The 12,825-nt window shown below is 37.7% G+C and overlaps 1 protein-coding gene across 3 annotated transcripts in view; it reads right to left on the bottom strand.

Moving 5' to 3' along the window:
- The window catches only part of LOC131160630 (translation factor GUF1 homolog, chloroplastic), a 116,580-nt gene that overhangs the window by 9,459 nt on the left and 94,296 nt on the right, over window positions 1-12,825 (bottom strand). For all 3 annotated transcript variants that reach the window (XM_058116476.1, XM_058116479.1, XM_058116478.1), the window contains one exon: window positions 8,710-8,797. In XM_058116476.1, the coding sequence (XP_057972459.1) occupies window positions 8,710-8,797 (88 nt within the window). The remainder of the gene's footprint in view (window positions 1-8,709; window positions 8,798-12,825) is intronic.

Raw genomic sequence — 12,825 nt, 5'->3', positions numbered from 1 at the left:
ATGGGAGATCTGGGGAAGCACCAATTGAAGACAAGATGTGAAGATGGTCTTGGATATTATTAACCAGTACATGATATATACTCGCTCTCGCCTCTCGTCATGGAAAACTTGCTCCCATCATTTCAAAGTCTCGATGTTTTTATCAGCTTAAAGTTTATTATTTTGGAATAAATAGAGATGGATTAAGAATTTAATTGTGCAATTTCTTAGGCACTGTTTGGAGAAAATACTGTGCTTGTGTGAATGCGTTAGTTTTTGCATTCAAGTGTGCGTGAGCATATGGTGTTTGTGTTTATTTATTTGCTTATTTGTTTTATATATATATATTTTTAGAATATTACACACCTTAGAAGCAGGAAATGTCCCCTTAAGGGATGGTTCTTCCAGAATCATGATTCAGCTGCATGAGAAAATCAATTCCCCCAGCTGAGAAATGCGACTTCAGAACAAGAAAACCACCAATCCCATATATATATATATAAATATATATGGATATATATATATATATATATATATGTGCGTACGTATGTATGTATGTATGTATGTATACATAGAGAGAGAGAGAGAGAGAGAGAGAGAGGGAAAGCAGGAAGTGAAAGAAATCACAACCAATGCAGAGTTGAGGATTAATGGGCTTCATTGTGGCAGAGCGAGCAAGAACTAATTCAATTTTTGTATTATTATTAGGGTTGCCAAATGTTGAATTTTGGACCAATGATTAAACAACTATTTTTATACCAGTTAATCAAAAGGTAGTTACAGGGTGTGTTTAGGGATACTTTTCTGTAATTTGGGAACACCACATGCAATTGAATTTTTTTTTAAGAAAAATATTTAATAAACCAAGGCCAGCTGATTTCAATATATATATAATGTGCTTTAGAAGAGAGTGTAAAGACCAAAAGGCTGCTGTTTTTAAAGAACCAAAAAGGGGGTAAGGCTTGCTGACATCCACCTCTCCCAGACCCCACTCAAAGTGGGAGCCTTGTGCACTGGGTACGGCCTTCTATTAAATTATAGCCAACTACACTCAATAAAGAAGGTAAATAAGACAATACTGTTAAGATACAAATTCCATTCTCATCCAGTCAATAAAAAAGGCCAGCAAAGCATAGAGATCTTGAATTTTCATAATTTTGTAATTGTCCTGCTAAAATTAGTTTAATTGGTAATCATTTTCATAATTTTGTAATCATCCTGTTAGAATTAGTTGAATTGGTGATCATTCCCTTTTACACTCATTTAATGCAGCCATATTAAATTGAATAAAAAAGTTGAATTTTTTGTGTCATTGAGTAAAAATTGAATTCCATCTTAAAGAATTTATTCTACTATTCCTACTAAGTTACACTCTCTCTCTCTCTCTCTCTCTCTCTCACACACACACACACACAGACACTTACTTGGTGATTCTACCTTTGACTGTTCTACACCTCCCTTATTGTCTCACCCTGCTTTGTGCAAGTATGGCTTGTATATATCCAGTAGAGAGCAATAACAGACAACATAAAGAGACTTGATTGATGTGGAGGGTGCTGTAATGACCCAAAAGAATAGGACCAATCCTAATATAGATTAACTTCAATCTAACAGAAGTAGTCTGAATTAAGTGAAAAGCGGGGAAAAAAAAAAAAAAGACAATAGCATTCATGTAGCCACCCCAAAAGGCAGAATGATGGCTTAATTGTTGCTGTGGTGTAAAAAGGATGTCCATTGAAATTAGCATAATTGTGGACACTGACTAGTGCGCTGTTTTATCATTGTTGTGCGCTTCCCAAGAAGGTATTCTGTTGTGAAATCGAGTATGGATAGCCCAGCGGAAATTATGAACGCAGCAGAACAATGAAGCACCAAATACAATTCACACACAGTATATCTGAAAACAACAAAAAAAACAACACAACGATTTACGTGGTTCGGCAAAGCCTACAACCACGGGAGCAATTCGGCAAAGGTTTCACTATGAAAATGAAAGTTACACAATACAAAGATACAATGATCTCGCTGCTGTCAAAATATGCCCAGAAGAACATATATAACAACCCCTCGGAGGTTTCCCTCCAAATACCCAACCGTCCCAACGTTCCAGTTCAAAATTTGAGCCCCGAGAGCACTCGTCAACGAGAAAGAGAAGTCCACTCGTCGACTAGAGCAGGGCACTCGTCGACGAGTCTTAAAATTTTTGATTTTCCTGCTCTCGGTATCTCAGAACTTCTGAATTTTTTTGACTTTCGGTATCCACTCATCGACGAGTGAGGCACACTAGTCAACAAGTCCCTGCTACACAGTACCAATGAATTCACCCACATGCTTTTTTTCCTTTGTTTATGAGCCCCACCAAGTATAAGAGCCACACACAAATACAACAATCTCCACCTTGGCGATTATACGCCCCTTAGTAGAACTTGAAAAACATATCCGATTGCTTCACCTTGATCTTAGAACATCTGGTTGGGTTTGTCTCGCTTCTAGCACTTGGAGACATTGAGTAAGTTCAAGCAATGCTTGAACTTTTCACTAGTGATCGGCTTTGTCAAAATATCCGCAACATTTTTTGATGTATGAACCTTCTCCAATATAAGTTCACCCAAAGTAATCAACTCCCGAATCTTGTGGAACCTCACATCAAAATGCTTGTTTCTAGCATGGTACACTTGATTCTTTGCTAAGTAAATAACACTCTAATTGTCACAACGCAGCACAACCCCATTTTACAGTAAGCCCAGCTCTTTGACCAAACCAGTAAGCCATAAGGCTTCCTTAGCAGCTTGGGTAACTGTCATATAATCAGCTTCAATCGTGAACAATGCCACCAGAGATTGAACCATGGATCTCCAACATATAGGTCCTCCTACAAGGGTAAAAACATAACCCGTTGTAGACCTTCTGTCATCCATATCCCTTGCATAATCAGCATCTACAAATCCCACAACTGAAGGACTACATTGTTGCTTGCCGAACATGATGCCATAACCCAATGTACCCCGTAAGTACTTGAATACATAGTAGTTAGAGGTGCGAGGTGCAGGCACGTGCCTCATGAAGGTGAGGCGCACAATTATTAAAATGGTGTAAAATGTCTATTTGGGGTAATTGATGTATGAACATATGAATATCTAGTAATATTAGAATTTAAAATGCCAAAAAATTCAATTACAAAATTGAAAATTTAGCCCAAAAGCATCGACAATTCAACATAGTTCAACATCAAAAGAAAAGAGTACAAATCAAAAAATAGTAGCTAAATTTCAATAAAATAAATAAATATTATGTATTAATTATAATTTATAAACTCATATTAATTAAACTAAATATTACAAATTAAAAAATAGTAGCTAAATTTCAGTAAAAAGAATAAATATTATGTATTAGTTATAATTTATAAACTTGCATTAATTAAACTAAATATTTAATTAGTAATTACATATAAAAAAGAAGAGGAAAAAGAGTAGCCAAATTTCAATAAAAAGAATAAATATTATGTATTAGTTATAATTTATAAACTTACATTAATTAAACTAAATATTACAAATTTAAAAACAGTAGGTAAATTTCAGTAAAAAAAATAAATATTATGTATTAGTTATAATTTATAAGCTTAGATTAATTAAAGAAAATATTTAATTTATAAGCTTACATATAAAGAAGAAGAAAAAGAGAAGCAGCACGCAGCAGGCAGCAGTCAGCAGCACGCAGCACGCAGCATGCAACAAGCAGGCAGCCGGAAGAAGAAGAAGAAGAAGAAGAAGAGAAGCAGAAGGCAGCAGGCAGCAGGAAGAAGAAGAAGAAGAAGAACTCGCGAGGGCTCCTAGCTGGGTTGGAAACGAAGTCGCGAAGGGTCGTGCTTCTTCAAAATGTTGAAGATGAACTCACGATCTTGGTTCGAAGCTCAAAGATGAAGTAGCGAAGGCTTCCGGCTGGTTCGAAGGCTCACAGACGAGCTCACGTTGCTGGTTCGAAGGATCGCGAAGGCTCCTGCTGGTTCGAATGTGCAAAACGAACTCACGAAGGGCTTCGAAGGGCCAAGAGGGGCTAGGGTATGTTCGTTCGAGTCAAAGGAGGGCTACGGGTCTGGCTGTGGCTATTTCTCTACTTTAAATGACTAAAAATTCACAAGGCGCGACTCACTGCGCCTGTCGCCCCAGTGCGCCTCTTGTAGGTCGCCTCGCCTCACCTGGTTTGAGGCGCAAGCCTCTTCACTTCACTGTGCCTTGCGCCTAGGCGCACCTACTATGCCTGAATATCCATTTGACGGCTTCCCAATGTTGTCTACCTGGATTAGAAAGAAACTTACACACCACACTCACAGCATGTACCAAGTATGGTCTTGTACACACCATGACATACATTAAACTCCCCACGACGCTAGCATAGGGGACCTTTGACATGTCCCGAATATCATCATCTATACTAGGGCAATCTGCAACAGACAATTTAAAATGAATCGCTAGAGGTGTACATACCGGTTTTGCATCAGTTAATGTTAAACCTATCCAACACTTTCTCCACATAACCGCCCTGAGATAACCATAACCTTCCTGCAATTTGTCCTGGAGAATCTCCATCCCAAGTATCTTCTTGGCTGAACCAAGATCTTTCATGTCAAACTCTTTATGCAACATTTCCTTTAACTGATTTATCTCAGTTAAATCTTTAGCAGTTATCAACATGTCATCGACATATAATAATAAGAAAATAAGAGAACCATCATCAAGCTTGTTCACATACATGCAGCAGTCATACTCACATATTTTGTAGCCAATCTTGATCATATAGGAATCAAATATTTTATACCATTGCCTTGGAGACTGTTTCAACTCGTAAAGAGATTTCTTTAACTTGCAAACTAAGTTTTCTTTCCCTGGTTCATTGAATCCCTCCGGCTGTACCATAAAAATCTACTCCTCCAAGTCACCATGAAGAAACGCCGTCTTTACTTCCATTTGTTCCAAATGTAGATCATAATAAGTTACCAGCCCCAACACTATCCTGATAGAAGTGTGTCAGACCACAGGCGAAAAGATTTCATCATAGTATATTTCCTTCTTTTGTGAGTACCCTTTTGCCACTAACCGTGCCTTGAATTTTTTTCCTTCCTTTTTTAAAATTGCTTCCTTCTTCCTATATACCCATTTGCAACCTATCGGTTTCTTCTCATTTGGAAGCTCTACCAAATTCCAAGCTTGGTTCTTATGAAGTAATTCTATCTCCTCAATCATTGCACCCATCCACCTACCTCTCTCTTGGCCGTGCACTGCCTCTTGAAATGTAGCTAGATCGTAACAACTAGTAAGGAAAGCATAAGACACTAACTCTTTAAATCTATACCTAGGCAGAGGTCTGATAGTTCGTCTGGATCTCTATATAAGAAGATTGTCGACTTGTTGGTTTCCCGAGCTAGAGCTCCCTGCGACCATAGGACCAAGATCATTGTTGTTGCACTGAACTTCTAACTTCACCTATACAAAATCTTCATCTTTGCCTTAGTTTTTTGGCTCCTGTTTCTGTTCATCACAATCTTGAGTACGCTTCACCAGTCTTCTCATCAAAGACTACATCTCATTGATCACCACCTTGTTTGCCACTAGATCCCACAGCTTGCACTCCTTCACACCCTTTTGATATCCCAAAAATATGCAACGTCTAGATTTTGGGTCAAACTTCGATCTCTCCTCACTAGACACGTGAACATAGGCTGGACAACTGAATACTTTCAATTCGGAGTAGTCTACTGCATTTCCCATCCATACCTCTTTTGCCACTTCCCCCTCTAGTGATGCCCTTGGTGATCTGTTTATCAAGAAACAAGTCATACTAACTGCCTCGACCCATAAGTTCTTTGGTAGCCCTGCATTAATCCTGAGACACCGAGCTCTTTCAGCTAGGGTTTGGTTCATCCTTTCAGCCACATCATTTTGCTGAGGTGTTCGACAAACTGTAAAGTGTCTCTTAATGGCCTACTTTTCACAAAACTCCATGAACCTTGAATCAGTGTACTCGGTCCCATTGTTTAACCCCAAATATTTGATTCTCCTCCCTATATGGTTTTCCACTTCAGCTTTCCACAACTTGAACCTAGCAAACGTATCAGGCTTGTGCCGCATGAAGTATACCCAAACTTTCCGTGAGTAGTTGTCAACAAACTCACAGAGTAAACATGTCCACCTCTTGATGCTACTCTAACTGGCCCCAAACATCGGAATGGACATAATCAAGAATGCCTTTCGTCTTGTGAACAACTAATTTGAATATTATCCTGTTTTGTTTTCCAAGAACACAAATCTTGCAAAAATCCACCTTACATGTTTTCATACCTTTCAAGAGTTTCCTCTTGTGAAATTCCTTTAGACCATGTTCCCCTATATGCCCAAGATGCATATGCCACAAGACAGTTTCATCAGATTCAGCATCTATGGCTGCAGCTCCACCTACAATAGTAGTTCCCTACAGCATTTAAAATTCTCATTTATCTTTTGCCCTTTCATCACCGTCAGATTTCCTTTCCATACTTTCATAACCCCACCTTCGGACTTGTAATTGAAACCATTACAATCCAAGATGCCAAGTGAAATCAGACTCTTCCTTAACTCCGGTATGTTTCTTACAATACTCCAGGTTCTCACAGCACCATCAAACATTTTTATTTTAACATTTCCTACGCCAATGATCTTAGAAGAAACATCATTACCCATAAGAACTGAACTAAACCACTCCTTGTTTGGAGTCATACGGTAAGAACATGTCGAGTCAAGTATCCATGAGTCCGTAAGGTGATTCGACCCCGACGAAACCGAGAGAACATCACCATCACTGCAAACTGAATTTCCTTCTTGAACCACATTCTCTGATTTTGAAGTCCCTTCATGCTTTTTAGCATTTTCTTTCTTCCAATCCGGACACTCCGGTTTCATATGCCCCTTTTTACCGCATTTGATAACACCGGATATCCTTTTTCTTCTTGGATTGTGTGCGGGATTTTTGACTTGATCCTTTTTTGTACTTTCGTTTGCCACGCTCATTGTTACCTTTCACCACAAGTCCTTCTCCTTCACATATTTTCAGCCTTTGATGAAAATTTAGCGAGACACTTGTCACCTCTTCTAAATTAAGAGTCTCTTTTCCCCAAGAGTGGTAACTAATTTTCGTAAGTATTAGACGCTGGCAAGGAGTTTAGTAACATCAAAGTCTTATCATCTTCATCAAACTTAACATCAACACGCATTAAATCACTAATAATTTGATTAAATGCATTGATGTGTTGATTTAAGTTCGAACCATCAACCATCTTAAGCCATTAAAATGCTGCTTAAGAAATAACTTATTAGAAAGTGATTTGGATATGTACCGACTTTCTAACTTTTGCCACATAGCCGTTGGAGAATCGTCCCCCATCACATGATAGAGTACTTTGTCAGCCAAACACAAACGTAATATGGAAACAGCCTTTGCCTCCAATTCTCTCCAAGTTGCTTCATCCATACCGACCGGTTGAACGCCATACAAGCCTTCACCATCAATAACTTATTAGAAAGTGATTTGGACATGTACCGGCTTTCTAACTTTTGCCACACAGCCGCTGGAGAATCGTCCTCCATCACATGATAGAGTACTTTGTCGGCCAAACACAAACATATTGTGGAAACGGCCTTTGCCTCCAATTCTCTCCAAGTTGCTTCATCCATACCAACCGGTTGAACACCATACAAGCCTTCACCATCCCTTGCTGCACAAGTACATCCTTTACTCTCCTCTGTCATAAACCAAAGTTCTCGGTTCCATCAAATTTGACAATGTCAAACCTTGCAGAAGAAGAACCCGATGTCATGACAACAACACTTTGATACCAATTTGTTGTGAAATCGAGCATGGATAGCACAACGGAAATTATGAATGCAGCAAAACAATGAAGCACCAAATACAATTCACACACACAGTATATCTGAAAACAATAAAAAAAACAACACAACGATTTACGTGGTTCGGCAAAGCCTACATCCACGGTAACAATCTGGCAAAGGTTTCACTATGAAAATGAAAGTTACGCAATACAAAGATACAATGATCTCACTGCTGTCAAAATATGCCCAGAAGAACATATATAACAAGGTTTCCCTCCAAATACCTAACCGTCCCAACGTTCCAATTCAAAATTTGAATTCCTTCTCACAACCCTGAGAGCACTCATTGACGAGAAGGGCACTCGTCGACGAGAGAGAGAAGTCCACTTGTCGGGCATTCGTCGACAAGTCTATGAATTTATGATTTTCTTGCTCTCGGTATCTCGGAACTTCTACATTTTTCTGACTCTTGGTATCTACTTGTCGACGAGTGAGGCACACTAGTCGACGAGTCCCTGCTGCACAGTACCAATGAATTCACCCATATGCTTTTCTTCCTTTGTTTATGAGCCCCACCAATTATAAGAGCCACACACAAATACAACATATTCCTTGTTCCTTTCAGGGTTTTACCATATTAGAATGTTTGCAAATGTTGTATTTGCATTTTGTCCAAAAAGTTGAAATTCAAATAATGAAGCAGAATTCCCTTTCTTGAAAGTTATAATTATTATTGTTTACTCTCTGAAATGTTTCATCATGACTAATTGATTCTAATGAGATCAACATAAGCACTACGTTCAGTTACAAGAATGAAGAACCTACAATTAAATGTAACTAAAGTAGTAAGTTAGAATGTGACAAAAGCTACCTTATCCTTGTGCACTATAGTTGTCAATGGTTCCACACGATCACCATTGATCTGAATGTCAAGCTTGATTAGTTCACTTTCCTTGTATCTGGTAGTCACAAATTCACAGTGAGGAAAGATAATGAATAGATGCAAGTGGAGAACAATACATCCTACTAAAACAAAAGGAAAAAGATACAAAGGGAAGAAAAAAGTATAAAAAAAGTAACAACACCAATCATTAATGCTTGTCAAGTTGCTGAAATGTGAAAAGTAAAAAGTAAGTCCCCTTGAAACAATTAGAGCAATGAAAGCCCAAAGAGAAACAGAGAAACCAATTCTATCCCAAAGCAATGGTAAAATTAAAGCCCATCCATTAAAAAGAAGTCTGCATTCCTTTCCAATCAAAAGCCCACAAAACTATGAAAACATCATGGTTCCATAATCTATTAGCATCCTTTGCCCTTCCAACAAACCCTCTGAAAGAAGTAAGCAAAAAAGCCTTTATCAAGTCTCAAGTGTGGACACATGCAACTCTTGCCAAATAGACCAAACAATCTGTTTCATTAATCCCAATCAGCCGAACAGTGCAAAAAGGAGGTAGGAATGACTTGACCCTACCCAAAAACATAATAGAAACATATGGGGGTAAGAAAAACTCCTTATAGGGCCACCAACTTTGTAGCTAAATGTTGGTGTCAAACTCTTGTAAAAATTGCTAACCAAACAATGCCTTGACCTTAGAAGGAACTTTAGCTTTCCAAATACAATTAATATGAGGAATGGAAGCACTAAATCAAACAATCAACTAATTCAAGTGCAGTGTTGCCATCTCAAAGTATTTTGTGCTTTCATAGATACATAGAAAAGCAACAAAAGGCATTAAAACTCACCCATAACATAATTTGTACAAAATGAGTACGACTCTTTTTGCTTGGCAAGAGGGATTATTTGTACATACCCCTAGACAGAATGGCGTAGCTAGACCGTGAAACAGACATTCACTCAACATAGCACAATCTCTATTCTATCATATGCATGTTCCTAAACCTTTGGACTGATGCTCTTCTTATAGCTTGTTTCTGCTTGTCAAGATGCCCTCCAATGTTCTATGCGCGCGCGCCGGGGGGGGGGGGGGTGTGGGGAATTCCATTCTTTATTGTCTACCCAGAAACATCTATGTTCTCTACTATGTCTCATGTCTTTCGCTGCAAATGTTTTGTTCATGTTCCACATACTAATCAGGATAATTCTCTCTTCATGTTGTTAAATGTGGTTTTGTTGCTTGCTAAAAAACTCAAAAAGGATATAGATATTATGATCCTCATATTCATAGGATATATGTTAGCGTAGATGTCACCTTTTTATGGAGACACCTTATTTCTGTAGAGATGGGTCCTCTTTGGATAAATTTATTTTGAGCCCATCAAGACTTCATGTTCTCCCTTTTGTGTTGGTCATCTTGTTCTACTCTCACTCTGGATAAAACTTCAGCTCCTCTTCCAAATCCATCAGTTAATGGAAAGGAACAATTAAGGGTTTATAAGTTATGAAAAATAGGTATAGACATCACTACCACAATAGAGCCACCTCTTCTACCCTTCTATATTTCAATTTCTGGCTTTGGAGATCCATCCAAGCATATGGATTTGCCAATTGCTCACTGAAATTGTACATAAACATGTACTTAGAAGTCCTAGTTGATTATAGTATTGCTCATTAAATTCAGTCCTTCACTTTCCAACTCCTATGCATTCTTTTTCCTACTTCAGGCTCAATCAATTGCCAAGAGGTACACCCAAACATGCGATATTTTGATTATTTGATATACTTTCTCTCCCATTGCTCACTAAATTACATTCGCATACCGATATCATCGACACTTAAATTTGATTGACCCTTATACTAGTTGGATGCAAGGTATTAAATTTTGATTTTGACTCAAATTTCGAAGCTCCAAAAGTACAGAAATTTCGACGGAAATTTCGATTTCGATGTCAATTTCGATTTTGATTTGAAAAAATAACGAAAATTAGTAGTGAAGCATGGAATTCTTTGTGAAACTTTAGAAATGGTTAACAAACATAATAATATAAGTTTTAGGACTAATATATTAAAAATTAAATACATCTATGTTTTGTATGAGGTGGAAAAGTTGTAAAATAGTATGTGTATTAAACATATTTGTAAGATAATATACATGAAATTCATAAATCATTTAAATATTATTTATTATACAAATAATGATAATTTAGACATGAATGGTTAAATAAAATGTTACCGTAAGTTTATTTTTCCATATATTTTCAAAGGCACTTGTAATAATTTTTGTTCCGATAAAATAAATTAAGATAGAAATTTCAATTCACTCATAAATTTCTCATTTGAATTTTGACGAAATTTCAGCATATGGTTAAAATTTCAACCAGTTTTGCTTTCGATAAATTTCAGATGATTTATTGAGATTTCAACAGAAATTATGCAATATGAAAATCGATTGCCATTTCGATTTCGAGGGTGACGGAAATCGGAAATTTCGACAGGAATTTTGACAATTTCGTGGAAATTTAAGACCATGGTTGGATGTGAACATGCCTTCTTGTCTGGAGATCTGCAAAAAGAAGTGTACATGGAGTAACTCCTTGGGTATGTTGCTCAGGGAGAGGATGGTAAGGTAATGTGGGTTGCATAAGGCTATGGTCTTAAGAAGTCTCCTCAAGCTTGGTTTGACAATTTTACTACAGCAGTCTTGGCATTTGGTTTTATCCAACGCTACTTTGATTGTTTGGTCTTTGTTCACAAAAAGGAGACAAGTGTGGTATTTCTTGTGGTTTATGTTGATGATACGCTGATCACTGGCAATGATTAGGATCGGATTGCATATGTCAAGTAGTGGCTTCAAGCAAAATTTCAAATCAATGACTTGGGTACTCTACGTTACTTTGTTGGTATTGAGATTGTATGGAGTAAGAAAGGGTCGAATCTATCTTAAGAAAATTATATCTTGGACTTGCTAAGTGAGTTATGTTGGGTGTTAAACTAACTGATACTCCTGTGGATCCCAACCTATAGTTGTCTAGGGATGTTGCGCCCGACTTTAAAGACAATCATTGATAGAGGCAGTTGGTTGGCAAGTTGATCTAGTTGATAGTCACTAGACCTAACATTATCTTTTGCTGTGTAGTAGTGAATGAATTTATAGAAAATCTCAAAGAGACACTACAATGCTTTTTGCAGGATTCTATGCTCTAAGGCTCTCTTGGCACATGTTTGATATATCTGTGTAATAAAAACTATAATGTGGGATACTCTGAGATTGGCTGGATCTATTGATGATTGAACGTCTGTGTGAGAGTTAATCTTGTAACTTGGCATAGCAAGAAACAAATTGATCTAGTGCTGAAGTAGAATACGACAAATGGCTCATACTGTGGGTGAGCTTATGTGGCTAAAGTCTTTTAAGTTAGAGATGGGATTCTTGGTAACAAAATCCATTGATATATTTTGACATAATCAAGCTGCCATTTATATTGCTAGAAACACAATGTTTCATGAGAGGGCAAAGCACATTGAAGTTGACTGTAAATTTGTGAGGGATCTTGTGTTGAAGGATGTTGCTAGGACACCATTTGTAAAATCTGTCGTTCAGTTAGGAATGTTTTCACTAAGGCTTTTATTTAAGCCTGCATTGTCTAATGATTTTAAGAAGATGGGGTCGGGTGATATTTATACAACCCCAACTTGAGGGGGAATGTCAAAAGAGAATACGCTATTTTAGTAATTATGAGGTGTGATTGGGGGTATTTGTCTTGCATGCCGTGCTATTATTAATATATAAGATGGCAGACCTGAAGCTGTAAGGCTCCATGAAAACTGCTACCAGATATTTTCCTCTCTTTTTCTCTTCTACTCTTCTATTCTCCATCTCTAACTTTACAAGAAGCCTATTTTGGGAGATTCTGTGGATGAAACTGGGGGTATCAGTTATATAGTCGGGCTTCCCTTCATTACTCTTTAACACCTTGCATCACTGCTGTACAGGGGATGGGCAGTGGGGCTAGGGTGCCTATTTATTTATTTATTTGCTGGGGGGTGGGGGTGGGGGTGGGGCACATTCCTTTCTTGTGTCACCTTGAC

The sequence above is a fragment of the Malania oleifera genome, chromosome 7 (genome assembly GCF_029873635.1).
Source record: "Malania oleifera isolate guangnan ecotype guangnan chromosome 7, ASM2987363v1, whole genome shotgun sequence".
NCBI lineage: Eukaryota > Viridiplantae > Streptophyta > Magnoliopsida > Santalales > Ximeniaceae > Malania > Malania oleifera.
Note: the sequence above shows the minus strand (reverse complement) of the source record. Positions and strands in the feature narration are given on the sequence as shown.